Here is a 21,287-nt window from a genome sequence, read left to right on the forward strand (position 1 = left end):
GCTGGTTGCCGTGACGGTCATTGTTGGTTGCCGTGATAGTGATCGTTGGTTGCCGAGTCAGTCTATTGTTTGCCTGCCTCTGTAATATGCCAAAATTGAAAATCGGTTATGGCAAAGATTTCAATCAAGATACCCTTTGAAAAGCCACTGTTAAGGATTGAATATTAGTAAGCAGCATGAAAGGCATCCTGGAGGCAGAAGAAGTCCAGATAATTAGAGCTTTGAGTAGGGCAGGTTTGGTGCAATAGGGAGGGAGGAGGGACTGTCTCAGTCCCCTCTACAGAAACTTGACCCCTGGAACAGGCCTGAACCCCAAGCTCACTCTTCAAAGCTGGAAAGGTAAGCACCATGCAGAGATGCAAGCTCAGCTGCTTTTGTCAGGGCACTGATGGTTGGGTCGCTGGAAACTCTGTGTGACAGTCCTGTCTGACCCACGGCTCCTAATCTCTCCACAAGTGGCCTGTAATAGCCGTGGCGCCGGTCTGTGTCTTGTATAAGACCCAGGGCTTAATGAGAGCTTCAACACAAGCCCCCCATTTAAGCTCTGATCCAGACTGGAGTTGGCCTCAACAACGTTGTCACTGCTTCTTTACTGTGCCGTCGTTTACAGTGCTCGTTATAGAGGGACAGTTTGGGGGTAAAGAAAGAGATTGATACATTTGTGATCGGAGCTAACTGTTGGAGATACCATTGGACCCGTTATTTGCTAGCAAGATTTTTCACTTCAATGTATTCTGATATTCATCAAATGTATATGAAACTGGCCAAAGACATTTAAGCATGGCGTCTTCCTTCAGCCTGACGGAAGAGAATGAGATGAAAATATGTGTCCACCGTGGCTCCAACCCCCCCTATCAGGACCCCTGTCATTAAAGCATCATGACATGTGGAGCTCCTGGACGGCTCTCCCCCTCCTGGTAATGAGGCTTGACAGAGGCGGGGTGGGGAGACAAAGCAGGCTGTGCTGAGGAGCCCACTACACTGTTCAATAAAAGGCAGGTTCACCCTGGTGCGCCTCCACATCTGTTCAACACTGGAGCAGGTGGCTAGCAGCCACTGAGGGGAGTGCTCCTCCTCGCACCAGCCCCCGTCCCTCCTATCCTCCATTCCCCTGTCCCCCGTCCCTCCTTCCTCAGTCCAAGGCTGAGGACGGCACTGAGGAGCACAAACACCATATGTAGACACAGCAACACAGACACAGCAACACAGACGCCATATGTAGACACAGCAACACAGATGCCATATGTAGACACAGCAACACAGACGCCATATGTAGGCACAGCAACACAGACGCCATATGTAGACACAGCAACACAGACGCCATATGTAGACACAGCAACACAGACGCCATATGTAGACACAGCAACACAGACGCAACAAACACATTCTGAAAGAAGTTATGCAATGCACAAAACACAAAGGGAGAATCACTAACACTCCACAGAAGAAGGAGACGAGAAAAGTACATGGAAGTGCACCCATTGTTCTGATACACAGTGGCCGTGTCCGAATACCCGTACTAGTGTACTACATGCTGTACTTAAACTACATACTCGGCATTTCGGCATTCGATCTAGTAGAATTCACTCGTCATTTCCGTGTTTGACAGCAGCTGATAATCAGATAAATTGCCGTGATGTGCCCAAATGAACATGTGACGGGGGTCAACACAATCGAGCATTAGATGCCGCATTCGGATTACTGGACACCTGCTCGTCGAACATCTCATTCGAAAATTATTGTTTGTCCCCCTTTTGCCTAAACAGCCTCCACTCTTCTGGGAAGTCTTTCCACCAGATGTTGGAACATTGCTGCGGGGACATGCTTCCATTCATCCACAAGAGCATTAGTGAGGTCGGGCACTGATGTTGGGCGATTAGGCCTGGCTTGCAGTCGGCATTCCAATTTATCCCAAAAATGTTTGATGGGGTTGAGGTCAGGGCTCTGTGCAGGCCAGTCAAGTTATTCCACACCGATCTCGACAAACCATTTCTGTATGGACCTCGCTTTGTGCACGAGGACATTGCCATAATGAAACAAGAAAGGGCCTTCCAAAAACTGTTACCACAAAGTTGGAAGTACAGAATCATCTAGAATGTCATTATATGCTGTAGCGTTAAGATTTCCCTTCACTGGAATTAAGGGGCCTAGCCCGAACCATGAAAAACATCCCCAGACCATTATTCTTCCTCCACCAAACTTTACAGTTGGCACTATGCATTGGGGCAGGTAGCGTTCTCCTGGCATCCGCCAAACCCAGATTTGTCCGTCGGAATGCAAGATGGTGAAGCGTGATTCATCACTCCAGAGAACGCGTTTCCACTGCTTCAGAGTCCAATTGCGGCGAGCTTTACACCACTCTAGTCAACGCTTGGCATTGCGCATTGTGATCTTAGGCTTGTGTGCGGTTGCTCGGCCATGGAAACCCATTTCAGCTCCCAAAAAACAGTTATTGTGCTGACGTTGCTTCCAGAGGCAGTTTGGAACTCAGTAGGGAATGTTGCAGCTGAGGACAGACGATTTTTGAACGCTACGTGCTTCAGCACCCTGCGGTCCCATTCTGTGAACTTGTGTGGCGTACCACTTCGCGGCTGAGACGTTGTGGCTCCTAGACATATCTACTTAACAATAACAGCACTTACAGTTGACCAGGGCAGCTTTAGCAGGGCAGACATTTGACGAAGTGAGTTGTTAGAAAGGTTAGGGTTAGGGTTAGCATGGTGGCATCCTATGACTGCGTCACATCGAAGGTCATTGAGCTCTTCAGTAAAGCCATTCTACTGCCAATGTTTGTCTATGGAGATTGCATGGCTGTGTGCCTGATTTTATACACATGTCAGCAATGGGTTTGGCTGAAATAGCCAAATACACTCATTTTGAAGGGGTGTCCACGTACTTTTGTGTGTATATATATAATGTTGTTTTTTTCGAAATTTCGCATACTATAAAACTACATTTTTTTCGCAAACTATTTAGTACGCTAGTATGGGTATTTGGATATGGCCAGTATCACAGAAATCCCACTATGGTGTACTTGTACAGTAGCTGGCTGCTTTTTGAGTGTTATTGTGAAGCATTATTCTTCATTTAGTCTGGAATGACATGGGTTGGTCTCTGGCCCCATTCTACCAGGCAGATGGAAATACAACACTGAAGGTTATACCAATGACACAAAGATTATTACATTTGCCACAAAAGTCCGTCAGATTCCTGAAATAGAAAGACATCATCATTTGGACCCATATGGATATGGGGGTCAGATGTTACTGTGTGGGAGAACGGGCGGACAGACAGGTGGGACGGTTCCTTTTATGAGGACATGATATTTCCTCTATCATGTGTGATCCTGTATGTCGACAGAAACACCCAGAGAGATCAGGTGTACATGCTATTTTCGGATATAAACTCAGCAAAAAAAGAAACGTCCTCTCACTGTCAACTGCATTTGTTTTCAGCGAACTTAACATGTGTAAATGTTTGTATGAACATAACAAGATTCAACAACTGAGACATAAACTGAACAAGTTCCACAGGCATGTGACTAACAGAAATGGACTAATGTGTCCCTGAACAAAGGGGTGGTCGAAATCAAAAATAACAGTCAGTATCTGGTGTGGCCACCAGCTGCATTAAGTACTGCAGTGCATCTCCTCATGGACTGCACCAGATTTGCCAGTTCTTGCTGTGAGATGTTACCCCACTCTTCCACCAAGGCACCTGCAAGTTCCCAGACATTTCTGGGGGGAAAGGCCCTAGCCCTCACCCTCCGATCCAACAGGTCCCTGACGTGCTCAATGGGATTGAGATCCGGGCTCTTCGCTGTCCATGGCAGAACACTGACATTCCTGTCTTGCAGGAAATAACGCACAGAACAAGCAGTATGGCTGGTGGCATTGTCATGCTGGAGGGTCATGTCAGGATGAGTCTGCAGGCAGGGTACCACATGAGGGAGGAAGATGTCTTCCCTGTAACGCACAGCGTTGAGATTTCCTGCAATGACAACAAGCTCAGTCCGATGATGCTGTGACACACAGCCCCAGACCATGACGGACCATACACCTTCAAATCGATCCCGCTCCAGAGTACAGGCCTCGGTGTAACGCTCATTCCTTCGACGATAAACATGAATAAGCCACCTTCTTTCGCTCAGAAATCTATATTGTCTTGTTTAAAACAATAACCCACAGTACAATCGTTACCAAAAGTTTTGAGAATGACACAAATATTAATTTTCACAAAGTCTGCTGCCTCAGTTTGTATGATGGCAATTTGCATATACTCCAGACTGTTATGAAGAGTGATCAGATGAATTGCAATTAATTGCAAAGTTCCTCTTTGCCACGCAAATGAACTGAATCCCCCAAAAACATTTCCACTGCATTTCAGCCCTGCCACAAAAGGACCAGCTGACATCATGTCAGTGATTCTCTCGTTAACACAGGTGTGAGTGTTGACAAGGCTGGAGATCACTCTGTCATGCTGATTGAGTTCGAATAACAGACTGGAAGCTTAAAAAGGAGGGTGGTGCTTGGAATCATTGTTCTTCCTCTGTCAAACATGGTTACCTGCAAGGAAACACGTGCCATCACCATTGCTTTGCACAAAAAGGGGCTTCACAGGCAAGGATATTGCTGCCAGTAAGATTGCACCTAAATCAACCATTTATCGGATCATCAAGAACTTCAAGGAGAGCGGTTCAATTGTTGTGAAGAAGGCTTCAGGGCGCCCAAGAAAGTCCAGCAAGCGCCAGGACCATCTCCTAAAGTTGATTCAGCTGCGGGATCGGGGCACCACCAGTACAGAGCTTGCTCAGAAATGGCAGCAGGCAGGTGTGAGTGCATCTGCACGCACAGTGAGGCGAAGACTTTTGGAGGATAGCCTGGTGTCAAGAAGGGCAGCAAAGAAGCCATTTCTCTCCAGGAAAAACATCAAGTACAGACTGATATTTTGCGAAAGGTACAGGGATTGGACTACTGAGGACTGGGGTAAAGTCATTTTCTCTGATGAATCCCCTTTCCGATTGTTTGGGGCATCCGGAAAAAAGCTTGTCCGTAGAAGACAAGGTGAGCGCTACCAGTCCTGTGTCATGCCAACAGTAAAGCATCCTGAGACCATTCATGTGTGGGGTTGCTTCTCAACCAAGGGAGTGGGCTCACTCACAATTTTGCCTAAGAATAAAGAATGGTACCAACACATCCTCCGAGAACAACTTCTCCCAACCATCCAGGAACAGTTTGGTGACGAACAATGCCTTTTCCAGAATGATGGAGCACCTTGCCATAAGGCAAAAGTGATAACTAAGTGGCTCGGGGAACAAAACATCAATATTTTGGGTCCATGGCTAGGAAACTCTCTAGACCTTAATCCCATTGAGAACTTGTAGTCAATCCTAAAGAGGCGGGTGGACAAACAAAAACCCGCAAATTCTGACAAACTCCAAGCATTGATTATTCAAGAATGGGCTGCCATCAGTCAGGATGTGGCCCAGAAGTTAATTGACAGCATGCCAGGGCGGATTGCAGAGGTCTTGAAAAAGAAGGGTCAACGCTGCAAATATTTTTCTTTGCATCAACTTCATGTAATTGTCAATAAAAGCCTTTGACACTTATGAAATGCTTGTAATTATACTTCAGTATTCCATAGTAACATCTGACAAAAATATCTAAAGACACTGAAGCAAACTTTGTGGAAATTAATATTTGTGTCATTCTCAAAACGTTTTGCCACAACTGTAGACCTATAGACTATTCAGACTCATGATAATGTATTTGGTAGCTTCACCTCTTGCTATCAGGGAAATGTTCTAGTGTACTTTGATTTGCATTCATTTATCCAAACGAAACCCATTCCTGTGCTATGTGTGGATGGTTACTATTCATTTACAGTTACACAGCTCCTTCATTGGGGCCTTATGCACGAAGCCAGAGACCGGTCATGTATTTGATACTGATAGGACATGATTAAGAGAGAACCAAACAAGTCATCTGTGTGCATGTAGGCCTACCATGTGAATGCACCAATCTGTCCCCTGTGTCTGTCTGCAATATACCATCATGAATAAGTCATCTGAACCGACAGAGAAAAGGGTTTTAAGTGGCGGGGGACATTTTAATGCAGATGATGGAGGCTCATTATGATGTGGCGGCAGAAAGGGCCCTCCCTGAGCTGCTATTCCCGTGAGCCCATCACTGTCCCATGCTACATTTAATGTGGTGACCAGGGTGTGTTTTACTGTGACTTGTGGGGCCACCTGAGACCCAGAGCTATGATCCCTGTGTGGAGATGAGGAGCTGAGAATGCTCCGGGCAGCTCCTGTAGCCCTGCTGCGATCCCTGCAGGAGTCCGCTTGGTGCCACCAGTCACTGTCACTTAAACATCTATTTTGATTGGCTGTGTTTGTAACGTGTGTCTGTCTCTACTACAGTATGTGTGCTTGATTGTGGATGGGGGGAGCTTTCTGAGATGATTGAGAGAGGAAGCCGTAGGTTACACACACAGCAGCTGTTTCTCTGGCTCTACATATTAGTGAGACTACTATATCTGTGATGGTGCCGTCCTGAGTAAATGATGGTAGCGCTAACAGACATGGAGCTGCTGCCTGCTGGAATAAAATAGGATCGGCTGTCAGTCCTCACAGAGGGTGTGTGGAGAAATGAGCTTGTGTGCTGCTGCGCTGTCTGGCTGGCTGCAGCTCTGGGACTGGGTGATTGTGGGCCAGCGGAGTGAGATAAGAGCGCTATAATGAAGGGTGACAGAGCCCTGGGTCTCAGCCCCACTGCTGGTGATACCCCACCGGATCGAGCCCTTGCTCCCCTTTTGTCTCCATCCCCTGCCCTCACTGTGGAGAACCAGATAGAGGCAACCGTGAAGATAACGCGCAGACTCTACCTCACGTTCAGATGTTCTATCAAGTTTCAAGTTTTTATTAGTCGTATGTACGGGATACGCATGGTAAACATCATCCAACTAAATGCTTTCTTGCGGGTTCCTTCTCGACAATGCAACAACAATAAGAAATAAGAAAACATATGAATATAAAGTAAATGGCAGTAGAATAGAATAATACATTTTGGCATAAGTATAATACAGGAAGGCACAATTTATAGTACAACATTTTCCCTCAGAACAGCCTCAATTGGTCTGGGCATGGACCCTACAAGGTGTCGAAAGCGTTCCACAGGGATGTTGGCCCATGTTAACTCCAATGCCTCCCACAGTTGTGTCAAGTTGGCTGGATGTGCTTTGGGTGGTGGACCATTCTTGATACACACGGGACACTGTTGAGTGTGGAAAAAAAACAGCAGCGTTGCAATTCTTGACACAAACCGGTGCGACTTCCATTCCCCGTTCAAAGGCACTTCAATCTTTTGTCTTGTCCATTAACCCTCTGAATGGTACACATACACAATCCATGTCTCAAAGCTTAAAAATGATCTCCAGTGATTTGAAGTGGATTTAACAAGTGACATCAATAAGGGATTGACCTGGATTCACCTTGGTCAGTCTATGCCATGGAACGAGCAGATGTTCCTAATGTTTAGGAGTGGTGCCAGTGTGCCTGGCATGATGGCCTTGATGTGGGCCATGACCAACCTCTCGAAGCACTCCGACACTCTAAGGTGAGCGTGACAGGGCGAGTCATTTGGGCATGTCACCTTGTTTTTCTTGGTGACTGGGACGATGGTGGTATCCTTAAAGCAGGTGGGGTACTACAGCCTGGGACAGGTTGAGCACACCGCCAGCTGGTCAGCACACACTCTGCGGACGCATGACAAGGGATGCCATCTGGAGTTTTCCTCACGTCCGCCTCGGAGAGTGAAATCACCTGGTTGGAGCGGCGAGAGTCTTCGTGGATGGCTCGGTATTGTCTACCTCGAAGCGAGCATAGAATGCTAATGCTAATAATGGGCCTCTGTACGCCTATGTAGATATTCCATTAAATAATCAGCCGTTTCCAGCTACAATAGTCATTTACAACATTAACAATGTCTACACTGTATTTCTGATCAATTTGATGTTATTTTAATGGACAAAAAATTAGCTTTTCTTTAAAAAACAAGGACATTTCTAAGTGACCCCAAACTTTTGACCAGTAGTGAATATATTCCCCAGTGTTGGTGAATGAATCTTTGAACATATTCCAACCAGTATTCTCTTAACAATCCTGACCACTGTAAGTGAATGCCAGACAGCACAGCCTGGTTCATAGCAGTTCTCAGTCATCTTCTCAGTTAAATACTATTGTTCAAATTGCAAGTAAAATGTGCCCCAACCCGAGCACTCCGTTCTTTCACCTCTGGTCTTTTGGACCCCCCACTCATCCCAGTCAAAGCTCTTCACTTCCCTGGCAGCCAAATGGTGGAACAAGCTTCCCCATAAACGTCAGGACAGCTGAGTCCCCCCCCCCCCCCCCCCAAAAAAACCCCACTAACGCTCCCACTTGTCTTTTTCTACTAGCACTGACTACTTTATTAAGGAAAAATGTACTTTCTAAGACTGTGAAATGTGGCTGTCTCACCTAGCTAGAGTATCTTAAGATAAATGCACTAACTAAGTCGCTCTGGATAAGAGTGTCTGCTAAATGACAAAGGTCAAATGTAAATATAATGCTGGTTCCATTAGTGTGAGAAACTAGGAAAACCCTTTTTCTTGATTAGCACCTGACGCTGAGCTCATTAAGACAGAGGAAGGCAGCAGAATGCCTAAAGGAAGTGATTCTGAGTATTTTACTGATCTACTGTGGATAACAGAATGTCCCATGCTTAAATCAGATTAGGAGAAAGTAACAGTAGTGTCTTTTTCAGGCCGCCGTGCTTATTAGCGGCATTAGTTTCTCGCTATTTGTTCTGTAATCCTCCGTAAGCCTGCCTGCTGCAGTAAATAAAGACTGCTGTGTTTTTAACTGTCGGAGTGTGGTAAGACTTTCCCCACAGTCAGTCAAAAGAATTAAACACACACAAACCGCGCACACTCTGAGAGAGACCATTACCAAGCTCTTCAATTTGTACTGCTTTTTTGTTGAAAATGGTTCAAAGTTAAATAAAAGAGGTATTAACTGTGGTTGACCCACACTGGGAACGCTCCCGCTTCCACTCAAGCAGCTATAGGCCCCCTGAAACTAAGCTCTCAAGCCTCCATTCACTCTCTCTATCACGTCAGCCCTCCTCTCTGTCTGTTCAGAAAAATGCAGACTTTGAAGAATTTGCTTAAGAAGTGTATCGGACCATAAAGAGAGACTTTAGAGAGTGAGCGAAGCAATCGCCACTCATGGTCCCTTATGAACCCTTATGAACAAGTGTCTATAGACTGAGGTTCCCAGGGCTTTCCTGCCTTCCCACTGTTGAAAGGCAACTTCTTTTGCCTGGCAGTTTCCACTCCATTCACCTCACTGTCTGCTTCATCATCAAAATGACAAGAAACCGTCTGTCTTTAATGATGTACTCTTCTTTAAAAAAGGAGTCGTTGGAGTTTGAACAACTATAAGCTTATTCAGATTGACAAAAGTTGGAAGAGAGGCATTGGGACAAAATGCACATAACATGTACATAAACTTTTCAATTTACATTAGCAATTGAATGTTCCGTGCCGAGAGAGGGTACAGGTGACATTCTTGCTTCGCAGGTCAAATGTACCGTAAATATCACACTATCCACTAGCCAGTAAGCATGCAAACTATTCAACTAGCTATGCGAGAAACTTTCCATGCATCTACCATATTACAATCTTGATTAATGCAACAAAACCATATTACACTCTTGAATAATGCAACAATTCACAAGCAGGTGCAGACATTTAAATGGTTTATTTTCTCCTCCATACACTCATTAATTTAGCTGCAAGACATTAAGAGCCAAAGTTGTACAGCTGCTAGCTAGCAAGCTAATGTTAGCTAACAACATTTGCTTCATCAGGTAACGTCATCATAGAGAAAATGAAGGCTTACCCCCTCATATGAATATAAATGTACAGTAACGTTATCATACAGTGTTGTTCATATTATACATAACTACAGGAAACTGCCAAAATACAGGAAAATACACAACGTCTCTTAATAGGGTGTTGGGCCACCAGAACAGCTTCAAGCATTTGGGCATTTTTATACCTTATCCCTAAAGCATGATGGGATGTGAATTGCTTCATTAACTTGGGAACCACACCTGTGTGGAAACAACCTGCTTTCATTATACTCCCGGGTGGCGCAGTGGTCTAGGGCACTGCATCGCAGTGCTAGCTGCGCCACCAGAGTCTCTGGGTTCGCGCCCAGGCTCTGTCGCAGCCGGCCGCAACCGGGAGGTCCGTGGGGCGACGCACAATTGGCATAGCGTCGTCCGGGTTAGGGAGGGTTTGGCTGGTAGGGATATCCTTGTCTCAGTATGTAAAAAATGTAATAAAATGTATGCACTCTACTGTAAGTCGCTCTGGATAAGAGCGTCTGCTAAATGACTAAAATGTAAAAATGTAAAAAATTACACTTTGTGTTCCTCATTTACTCACGTGTTTCCTTTATTTTGGCAGTTACCTGTAGATAGCAAGCTAAACACAATGTCTGCATCCTCCTCACAGCTAACTGACTAACTTCAGCCAACGATAGCGGAACCATTTCTAGATTGCTTAGAACAAACCATGCTTCATTTCATCAATATCATGCAAATCATTACATGAAAAAAAAATTGCGTCTGAAAAAGTTGTTAATTCACGGTGTAGTGGCTGCTTGCGTTCCTGCTTGGTTTTGCATTGAAAACAATTATTGTTGTTCTGATATTCCTTTAAAGTTGCAGCGTCAATTTCAGAGTAACCGGCTTTACTGCAATTTCAGGTAAAAACTCAATTAAACAAGTCTAATATAAGAAATATGCCTATACATTTCCGCTGTTTCAAAAACAATGCTCTGCTATTACGCTTTTTTTTCTGTAGAAGTGTTGGGCTTAACAAGACTTCTTTTTACACTGCCCTGCTTGGAGGAGGGCAACTGTCGGGCGAGTGTCGTGTAGGACCTCCGGAGGTAGATGTCGAGACGTGACAAGTTCGCAAGTTTACATTCCGGGTAAAAGGTCTAGCCGAGGGGAATTTTCTCAATCTCTAGGCAATCTCTCGTAGTGAGGAGAGGCCCTATAGCATAGACAAATGTAACATGTTGCATTGTATGACTTGGCTCAAATGTGTAGGCCTTTGAAGATACATAGAAAATAATACACCTCCAAATTGGCACTGTTGATGTTTTTTTCCACATGACTTGAGTTCTCTTGAGGCAGCCCCCAGCTACAGCCTTGTGCCAGAATGAAAGTGACTGTTCTCGCAAACAGACAGATAAGCCTATTTGGCAGCAGGTCAGCAATCAGGGAGAGGCTGATACACACACACACCTACCTGCTGCCTTCATGCCAAAGTCTTAATCTGGACTGATTTGCATTCTAGCGGTGTGTGGCGATGGAGGGAGGTTGAGTGAGGATAAGGGAAGTCTGGGCTTTCCATTTGTGTTCCTCATTACCTCCAGGATGTGACACATAACATGTCTGAGGTCCAACATTAAAAGATATAGCTCATTTTATGACCAATGTTAAAATGCAGAACATTTTGTCTTCTATATAGCATACCAAGTCCTACTTCTTCCAAAACTCATATAGAGTCTGAGCCAGCGATCTGATGTGATGTCTTAATGGAAGGAAAGGCATGACAAAGTAAATCCATCTGTCTGGACAGTCACAAATACACCAGGCATCTGATTCAGACCTCATTACTATTCCAGAGCTGATCTCGCTGCCCTCTTGTCAGTAAATTGGATTTACGAGACCTTTCACTGAGGGAGGGCTGTATGAAAGGTCTACATAGTCATTTCTACATGTCACTCACTGCTGCTTTCTAGAGCTTGGCATAATGCTTATGCAAACGTTACAGCTAATAACATTTTAGAAGTATGTTGATTTTAACTGATAAAAAGTCTTGAACTGCTGTTCATTACTGTTTGACAGTATTCAGTGATTCAATTTCAACAACCGAATGTGAATGCTTAGGCTCTGTGAAGATAAAGGGTTATAACGGCACATGGTTATGCTTGGACAGCGATATAGCGAGCTGTGCATATTGTGTTTGTGAATACTACGTGTCTTACTTAGTGCACTGGGCAGTGCCATGTCAGAGGTGAGTGTGGTGGTGAATGAGGGCCGTGGGACCCCCTTCCTGCCTTGGAGGGGACTCCCCATTGAGGGCGCTGAGGCGGAATTCTCTGGGCTCTCCGGGAGGGGCCTGGCATTGTCTCCGGGTCGCTGCCTTCAAGGAGCAGTGGGATTCCAGGGCAACCAGGCCTGTCTATGAGAGGGATGGACACACAAACAAGATTGTTCCTCACAGCTGATCTGAACAAACACTGCTAACCCAGAGAAATGGACAAAGAGAGACAGAAAAGGGGAGAGCGGAACTTAATTTTTACCTTCTTTGTGTGTAGTCTGTGTTCAAAGCCTCCTTCTCAACACTCGTCCTCACATTACTTTTTAAAAGTTTTTATTTCAATTTCGTAATGATTCAGCACATTTCTTCTCATTCCATTTCCTCTCAATTATTCAATACAAATTGTAAATGGAAGCTCTTACTTTTGGCCAAGTTGTGATGTGGAAGTTGAACCCATTTGAGATGATCCAATTATCCTGCAGGCTGGGATTAGCATTAATCCTCTCTGGTTATTAGTGAGCACATAACCTCTTCAAAGTTGAAGTGCACAATGTCCCCTCATCCTCCCTCCACACACACACACACACACACTCAGTGCTCTGTGGTAATGTCTTAGAATGGAGCACATTCTAAGACATTACAATAGAGCACTTGGCAATTTACCACAAACATTTGGCAAGTTCTCTCAAATACTTGGGAGGGGTGGATATTATAGTGGGCATTAGATAGCACAACCAGACTGGAACCAGAATCCAGGGCGGCACACATGCAATAATTTAGTCACCTTGACATTGCTGCTGTCCCTGTTCTACAGTATCCCAGTTAAGCTGTGAATTAGAATGAGACAAAATATGGCCGGAGGAAACAGTATCAACCAATTACACACTTTAATCCTGTGTTTGTGTGTGTGTGTGAGAGAGACACAGAAAGGTTTCAAACAATGAATAACATGTCTAATGACCTCCAGAGGTATAAACCTAGACATCCAGCTTCATCACTTGAGTCTTTATAAATTGAGCCAGGGTTTTATCAGTCTTCTCAGGGAGCTCACAGTGTGCACTCTTGGCCCTGGCCTGGCTACCGTGTGTGTGGAGAAGCAGGCAGGGGGAGAGGAGAGCGTGGCCAGCCTCTGAAATGAGAAGAGCCCCCGGGCTCAGATCCTATCAAAGCTCTCACACGTCCAGGAATCACAAACGAACAAATTCCAAATGCTGCGCCGATGGAGGGCGGAACTGGCGGAGGCTCTGGGAGAGACCTGATAAGCCGGGAGTAGAGGCAGGCAGTCTGCTGACCCAGGGTGCCGCCTTCTCCTGCGGTGCTGTCTTCTTGGCATCGTAATGACTTTCCTGCTTAGTTTTTTGGGCTATGATTTTAGCTCTGGGGAACATGCACAGCACGCTACACAGTTCTGCTGGGGTTTTCTTTGTCATGTTTTGTCACGTAAAAACACCATGGATAGCTACACGTTTTAATGAAATTATATTTAGTGTCCTATAGTATTTTGACTATTGTGTATGAGCAAAACAATGCATGTGTAACAAACTGTAAATCTCTCATGAGATCCAATGACACATCCTCTTCATTATACGGATTGATAAGGAGAGGTGATTGGCTTTAGTGGCTCATCCCAACTTCATTAGCCTCTTCTGTGTGACACTGCAGCCCGGCCCACTGCTCAAATTAATCTCCCCTGGTTAACAAACTGCAGCAGCCTGCATAGCAGCTAATCTCTGACGGGAGGGTAGATTCTTCACTTCCCAGAAATGACTTAGCTAAATAAGGGCTCCTCGACGCAGCCTGTCTAACGACCTTGATTAATTAAAGAGGGCCTCAGTCTTAATTAAAGTCCTATTCTGCTTCGTCGGGTTGTGACCCTGTAAAACAGACTGAAGCAGTAGAAAGTTATCACACACCACTGTCAGGCTGGAAGACTCTCCGCCTGGTTTTGTGGAAATCCACAGTCACACTCATCCAGTGATCTGAGGGTTTAATCATCTATGCTATGATGGTATCAGGGCTCGTGTAGCATGAGGGAGTGATATCCATCTACTTACAATAAACCCCAGCCTGTTAAGGAGAGAGAGAGATGGGGAAGCAATTGAGAGAGAGATAAACTGCGTCATTTAAATCGGTTTCATCACGCCATGTACTGTTTGTGTTCACGTTGTTACAACAGTGTGTACAAGAAAACTGTCATATAGCCACTATTCTCAGAAACTAAAGAGACTTTTCAAAGTCAAATCCAGACGCTTTTTATTTTTATTTAACCTGTATTTAACTAGGCAAGTCAGTTAAGAACAAATTCTTATTTACAATGACGGCTTACACCGGCCAAACCCGGACGACGCTGGGCCAATTGTGTGCCGCCCTATGGGACTCCCAATCACGGCCGGTTGTGATACAGCCTGGAATCGAACCATGTTGTCTGTAGTGACGCCTCAAGCACTGAGATGCAGTGCCTTAGACCGCTGCGTCACTCGGGAGCCCTAATGCTGTTCTTCTATAGTTGAAGGGATACTTGGGGATTTTGGCAATGAGGCCCTTTATCTACTTCCAGCAGAGTCCGATGAACTCATGGATACCATCTTTATGTCTCTGTGTCCAGTACGAAGGAAGGGAGAGGTAGTTTCACGAGCCAATACTAACTAGCGTTAGCACAATGGCTGGAAGTCTATAGGTATAATCCCAAAGTAACCATATTCTGTCTCTGTCTGTGTGTGTAGGTGAATGGGAAGGACCTGTCCAAGGCCACCCATGACCAGGCAGTGGAGGCCTTCCGCACAGCCAAGGAGCCCATCATGGTCCAGGTGCTTCGCCGGGCCCCCCGCCCCAAACCCTCCAGCCCTGCCTCAGACACCCAGGTGGTGGACATCAGCACCCAAACAGACATCACCTTCCAACACATCATGGCCCTCACCAAGCTGCCTGCCGCCGCCCCCACCGTGGCTGTGTTGGAGCAATACCTCATGCCTGAGGAGTGAGTTACAGTACACTGTCCTATCGGCTGGGTTAGAGTTAAGGGGAGGGACGGGGTTAAAAGACTAGATCCTTCTGTTTCTTATTTCCTTTCCCTCATGGTCACTGATTGGTTAAGGACTTGATAGGCAAAACTAGTTTGTTGAAAACTTACTCAGTCCTTTGACCATGTCACTGGTCAGTATAGAAAGGGCTCAAGTAAAGAGAGTATTTTGATACAGATTTTCGTAAAATGTCACTTTGCCAGTTCATTACAATGGAACCTGGTGTGTTTTCACACGAACAAATTGGTATTCATGCCTTCTAACTGAAGTTAGATGTGAATGTTACACCTGTTACTAAGCGAGATGTCAAGTCCTGGGGCACACGGCCAAATGAAGATGGCCTTGTTAATTTGTGTTTGCATATTAAATGACTTCCTGTCTGTCGTCCGCTAGCTGTGTCTATGTGTGGCCAGGAGCTCACAGTCTGGGTACTCAAAAACATTATTGTCAGGAGCAGTTTAATAGGTCAATCGTGTTTAAAAAATATATACAAATATTTCAGAGTCAAATTAAAAACATGGCATTTCCATTTCTGATTAACCTCAGGCCAAAAACAATTCTTAACTTGATTTAAAACTTAGACTTTCACAAAAGAATGTGGGCACTTGTTTTCCATTCTCAAGTAATTCACAATTTACTGAAAGTTCTGGTTGCGTGAGATGTCACTTGATAAGATTTACGTTAGGGACATTGGGATAATTTCATTTCAATCCAGTGACACACTTAACACTGACGTACTGTCATGTATTGTGATTGTATTTCTGTGTAATAACAGATTAATCATGACAAGGCCTGTAGGAACTATCTTTATTGTGTTGAATTGCGTTCATAGGCATTCCCCCGGGCACGAGTACTTTGACCCCAATGATTTCCTGGAGGGCATGCAGCAGGAGATGGAGCGAGAGGAGCTGGAATATGAGGTAAAATACAGACTCCCTCTTGTCTTCTCCCTCCCCCCATCTCCCCCCCATCCTCCTCTACCCATCCCCCCTCTCTCCTTCACCTACTCTCACGCTCTACCTCTCTCTTCTTCTCCCACTCTCTCGACCTCACCGCCTTTCTCCCCTTCTCAATGAAGATAAACATTCAGACATGCGACGCCGTATTCCTCTGGCCGTCCCATCACTGAGCCACTGTGTCTCCGTCCCAATAGCTCCGTTAGTCACCACAAGGCCCATTCTCCCAATATATCACCGTTATCGATGAGCTGAGCCCACTCTATCCCCGTAACGACACTGAGTATGTAGGCCAGACGGAAATCGAGTGGCTTGTTTGCTCCATAGTACCCAGGAGCAGATGCTAAATGGTGACATCATTACTTATTTTGTGACAACGCCTAATGCGTCTTTGCTTTAGAGGGGGGCGCTGCAAGAGGCTTATGCACTGAGGATAATTAGATGGCACCGATAATAGGAACCAGAGTGATGGATCTGATGATGCACATTAACAATGGCGTGATGGGGCCCTGATGAGGAAGGATGTAGCCGGGAGATAGAGACTCCAAGGTCTCAGGGTGCTCCCCCCTCTTTCCCTCCTCCCCTCCCAACTACTGCAGTGCATTAATAACCAATCGCCAAACATGAAGCCAGGGAGTTCAAGCTGTCCAAGCCAAAAGCGCAGACTCCCTGCCCTGACCTTGTCCTAGACCCAAGGTGGATCTGATGAAGCCCTCTAGCTCAGAGCCACGCATCTTAATACTGTGGACAATGACAAAGGAGCCAGTGGCCTCCCTGTGATGATCTCAGCTCACCAACACCATCCCACTGATGTTCTTCCGTTCATCCTTTGAAGGGGTCCTGTCTCAGTCCTCCCTGCCCCAGTGTTCATAGACACTTACACTGGAATGCTTGTGTTAAAACATTTGCATAATGATTTTATGCAACATTTAGACGGCTTATGATGTAGGTCCACAATAAAATCCTGAATTAGTCTGACTATCAATTCAGACGAAGGGTTGGGGGCTTTTTAAAGGGGTATTGCACTGTAACGACATGGTAAAGCGAAAGTCACTCTAGTCGATTACATGTGCCGTCTCGTGAAAATTAGGTCTCATGTTGTGTACACTTTACTCTTTGTTTACGTGTTTATGAAAATCTCCTTTTTTGAACCCTGTCTGAAACCCCAGAGTGTTCTGCGTGTTCTGTTTTGGAGATTTCAGTAGTCAGCTGCTGTGGTAGAGAACAGTTGCGTTGGGGGGGTTAACCGTCTCTCCACCCCTGGCCCCGAGGTATACTATCAGGGTCGGTATCTTACAGATTACAGATGTTGACTAGTGACAAACGGGACACTGCTTAGCTGCAAGCCAGTGGATCATCCCTCATCCTGTCACTGTCCCCTAGAAAAGTTACAGGGCATAGGCTGCACGCAATTAAAGGAGTCATTATTACGATTGATGTGTGTGTGTGTGTGTGTGTGTGTGTGTGTGTGTGTGTGTGTGTGTGTGTGTGTGTGTGTGTGTGTGTGTGTGTGTGTGTGTGGACCTAGGTTGAACTCAATATACTGCTGGGTGTGTCTTTAAGAGAACAACAGCAACCATGGAACTCCACTCCACACATTGTGAGAGAGTACATCTGTGATGTTTAATTTGCTGTTTTTGCCTTGTTGCAGGAAGTGGATTTGTACAGAGCCAACATCCAGGACAAGCTTGGGTTGACCGTCTGCTACAGGACTGATGATGAGGACGAGACTGGGATCTACGTCAGTGAGGTATGTGGCACACCTTAAACAACGGCCAGATGTTGTTAGGGTGTAAAGAGGGGGATAATGGATGCCTAGAACTCATCATCTTATGGTAACAGACGGCACACCTCTGAATTAGGAATATCAAAACCTGCGGATAAGAATTGCATTTACTTCTATGCAGAGATGTTTTTCCCGCTTTCTTTTTTCTGTGTCTTTCGTCTCCGACCAAAGGTCTGCTTGAAATGAAAAATCCTCTCCTGTTCTCTCTTTAGATTGACCCAAACAGCATCGCTGCAAAGGATGGCAGGATCAGAGAGGGAGATAGAATTATCCAGGTAAGGATACAGAACACTCACAATGCTTCCAATGAATGCATTACCGGTTCCAAGCCCGTCTCTAATTCCATTCCTTCTGCTCGCTGCAGATCAACGGGATTGAGATCCAGAACCGGGAGGATGCTGTGGCTCTGTTGACCAGTGAGGAGAATCAGAATGTGTGTCTACTGGTGGCCAGACCAGAGATCCAGGTAAACTCACCATCCACCTCCTAGAATCCTTTATAGTACTAGGCATGCATAGACTGTGTATAGTTGTCTGTTTCCTAAGTTGTACTGTAGCCTTAATTGGCAGCGACTGAAGTCATCCTCCCTCTTCCTCTCTCCTACCCCTGTGTCCCAGCTGGATGAGGGCTGGATGGATGATGACAGGAATGACTTCCTGGATGACCTCCACATGGACATGCTGGAGCAGCAGCACCACCAGGCCATGCAGTTCACCGCCAGCATGCTGCAGCAGGTAGTGTACAGCAGCCGGCATAGAGCCACTCAGAACTGTAGACACATGCATACACACAGCATGAGTCAACAATCAATCACAGAGTCACATATGCTCACCTGCATGTTACTGACAGTGAGCCAATTCCCAAACAGAGTAGAATATTCTCAGTTGCCATAATGGCCCATTGTACTCTACATCTCTACATCCCGTAGTACTGAAGCGGGTAGGTTCACATACTGTAGCCAAGTACAGAGAAAACACATCTAATAATGTTAGGTGATTCAATTATTCATCCTATTGTCTGGTGTTGCAGAAGAAGCGTGAGGAGGATGGTGGAACGACTGACACAGCCACCCTGTTGTCCAACCACCACGAGAAAGACAGCGGGGTGGGCCGCACCGACGAGAGCACGCGCAACGACGAGAGCTCTGAGCAGGAGAACCTGGGGGACGACCAGACCGCGGCCTCCAACACGCTGGGCAGCTGCAGCCGCAGGAAGCTGGCCTACAGCCAGGACACCCTGGGAAGCGTTGACCTGCCCTTCAGTGGTGAGTCCTTCATCTCTGCAGATTACGACCACGCTGACTTCCTGGGTATCCCCGCCGACGAGTGTGAGCGCTTCCGAGAGCTCCTGGAGCTGAAGTGCCAGGTGAGGAGCGCGGGGGGCTCCCAGGAGCTGTACTGCCAGAGTGCAGGGGCTGGAGGGGCCGAAGAGGGGGTGGACAAGGAGCTGGAGCTGCTGAACGAGGAGCTGCGCAGCATTGAGCTGGAGTGCCTCAACATCGTCCGTGCCCACAAGATGCAGCAGCTGAGGGAGCAGTACCGCGAGTCCTGGATGCTGCACAACAGCGGCTTCCACAACTACAACACCAGCATTGACGCGCGCCGCCATGAGCTCTCCGACATCACAGAGCTGCCGGAGAAGTCAGACAAGGACAGCTCCAGCGCCTACAACACCGGTGAGAGCTGCCGCAGCACCCCCCTCACCCTAGAGCTGTCCCCAGACAACTCCCTCCGCAGGGGGGCAGAGAACCAGGGCGAGTCTGGGGCCTCCAGCAGCGCAGGGCCCAACAGCAGGATCCTCAAGCCTCTGCTGTCTCCTGTCCAGGAGGCCGGTGGCCCCAGCAGAATCAGGCCCTCCTCCTCTAAGGAGTCTGAGTGTGGCCCGCAGGCGGAGGGGAAGGAGCGTAAGCTGGGAGAGTCTACTCACAAGCTGGCCCAGCCCCGCTCCCTGTACAAACACGCCCACATCCCGGCCCACGCCCAGCACTACCAAAGCTACATGCAGCTGATCCAGCAGAAGTCTGCCGTGGAGTACGCCCAGAGCCAGATGAGCCTGGTCAGTCTGGTCAGCCGCGGTGACCCCGTGAACCCCGGAGACATGCTGGATCCCAAGATGGAGTGGAAGGTGAAGATCCGCAGCGACGGCACGCGCTACATCACCAAGAGGCCCGTCAGGGACAAGCTGCTGAAGGAGCGCGCCCTGCGTATCCACGAGGAGCGCAGCGGCATGACCACGGACGACGACGCCATCAGCGAGCTGAAGATGGGGCGGTACTGGAGCAAGGGGGAGAGGAAGCAGCACGCGGTGCGCGCCAAGGAGCAGAGGCAGCGGCGCGAGTTCATGAAGCAGAGCCGCGCTGACTGCCTGAAGGAACAGGCCAGCCTGGACGACGACAAGAAGGAGCCCAACATCATCGAACTGAGCCACAAAAAGATGATGAAAAAGAGGAACAAGAAAATCTTTGACAATTGGATGACTATCCAGGAACTTTTGACCCACGGTGCTAAGTCGCCTGACGGCACGCGAGTGTACAACTCCCTCCTGTCCGTCACCACAGTGTAGTAGGCAGACAGTACAGGCCTGCGGTGTAATGTACTGTAAATAATAGGACACTACGGATTGGGGTACAGTTTCCTGCCTCGTTCAATGTGGCAACATTTTGTTAATATGAAACAGGAAAAGCCTTTTCTAAATTAACTTTTGACCCCTGCAGGCGGTTGGGAGGTGTTCCACGGATCGACTTTGAAGATGATTGACATGATAAGGATGATTATGAGACTGTTTTCAAATGCTTTCTACCTTTGTGCTTGCTCTTGGGGCAGCAGGTAGCCTAGTGGTTAAGAGCGTTGGGCCAGTAACCTAAAGGTTGCTGGTTCGAATTCCAGAGCCAACTAGGTGAAAAGTCTGCCGACGTGCCCTTGAGCAAGACACTTAACCCTAATTTCTCCTGTAAGTCGCTCTGGATAAGAGTGTCTGCTCAACTGTAAACTCTTTTGAATAATATTGATAGTGTTTCACAACAATATTTTGGCTTTGGAAGGTTTTGAAAGTGTGTAAAGACTGTGCCATAAGTAAACAGCAGCCAACATTTACATATTATTTTGGTTTTATTTCATTTTTAATAAGTATCTCTGATCAGTATTTTACTGTTATGCATACCTTTTGCTTATTGAAAGAAATATTTAGCTTGAAGGTCAACACATAATCCTGAGAGGACTTTTGTAAATGTAACTAAACCTCCTTGTTCTTTGCAAACAAAACACTTCAGTTATTGACGATGTGAAAGGGTGCTGTTTTTCAAAAGTTATACATCCAGTGTGTATCGTCTGTTACATATTCCACCTTCAACAAGTGATGCCG

The 21,287-nt window shown here is 46.5% G+C and overlaps 1 protein-coding gene across 2 annotated transcripts in view; it reads left to right on the forward strand.

Moving 5' to 3' along the window:
• The window catches only part of LOC120065639 (E3 ubiquitin-protein ligase PDZRN3-B-like), a 123,261-nt gene extending 102,487 nt beyond the window's left edge, over positions 1-20,774 (forward strand). For both annotated transcript variants that reach the window (XM_039016701.1, XM_039016702.1), the window contains 7 exons: positions 14,889-15,142; positions 16,018-16,105; positions 17,793-17,891; positions 18,140-18,202; positions 18,292-18,393; positions 18,545-18,661; positions 18,957-20,774. In XM_039016701.1, the coding sequence (XP_038872629.1) occupies positions 14,889-15,142; positions 16,018-16,105; positions 17,793-17,891; positions 18,140-18,202; positions 18,292-18,393; positions 18,545-18,661; positions 18,957-20,489 (2,256 nt within the window). In that variant the 3' untranslated portion in view covers positions 20,490-20,774. The remainder of the gene's footprint in view (positions 1-14,888; positions 15,143-16,017; positions 16,106-17,792; positions 17,892-18,139; positions 18,203-18,291; positions 18,394-18,544; positions 18,662-18,956) is intronic.
• The last annotated feature ends 513 nt before the right edge of the window (positions 20,775-21,287 follow it).

Source organism: Salvelinus namaycush, chromosome 20, assembly GCF_016432855.1.
Source record: "Salvelinus namaycush isolate Seneca chromosome 20, SaNama_1.0, whole genome shotgun sequence".
Lineage (NCBI taxonomy): Eukaryota > Metazoa > Chordata > Actinopteri > Salmoniformes > Salmonidae > Salvelinus > Salvelinus namaycush.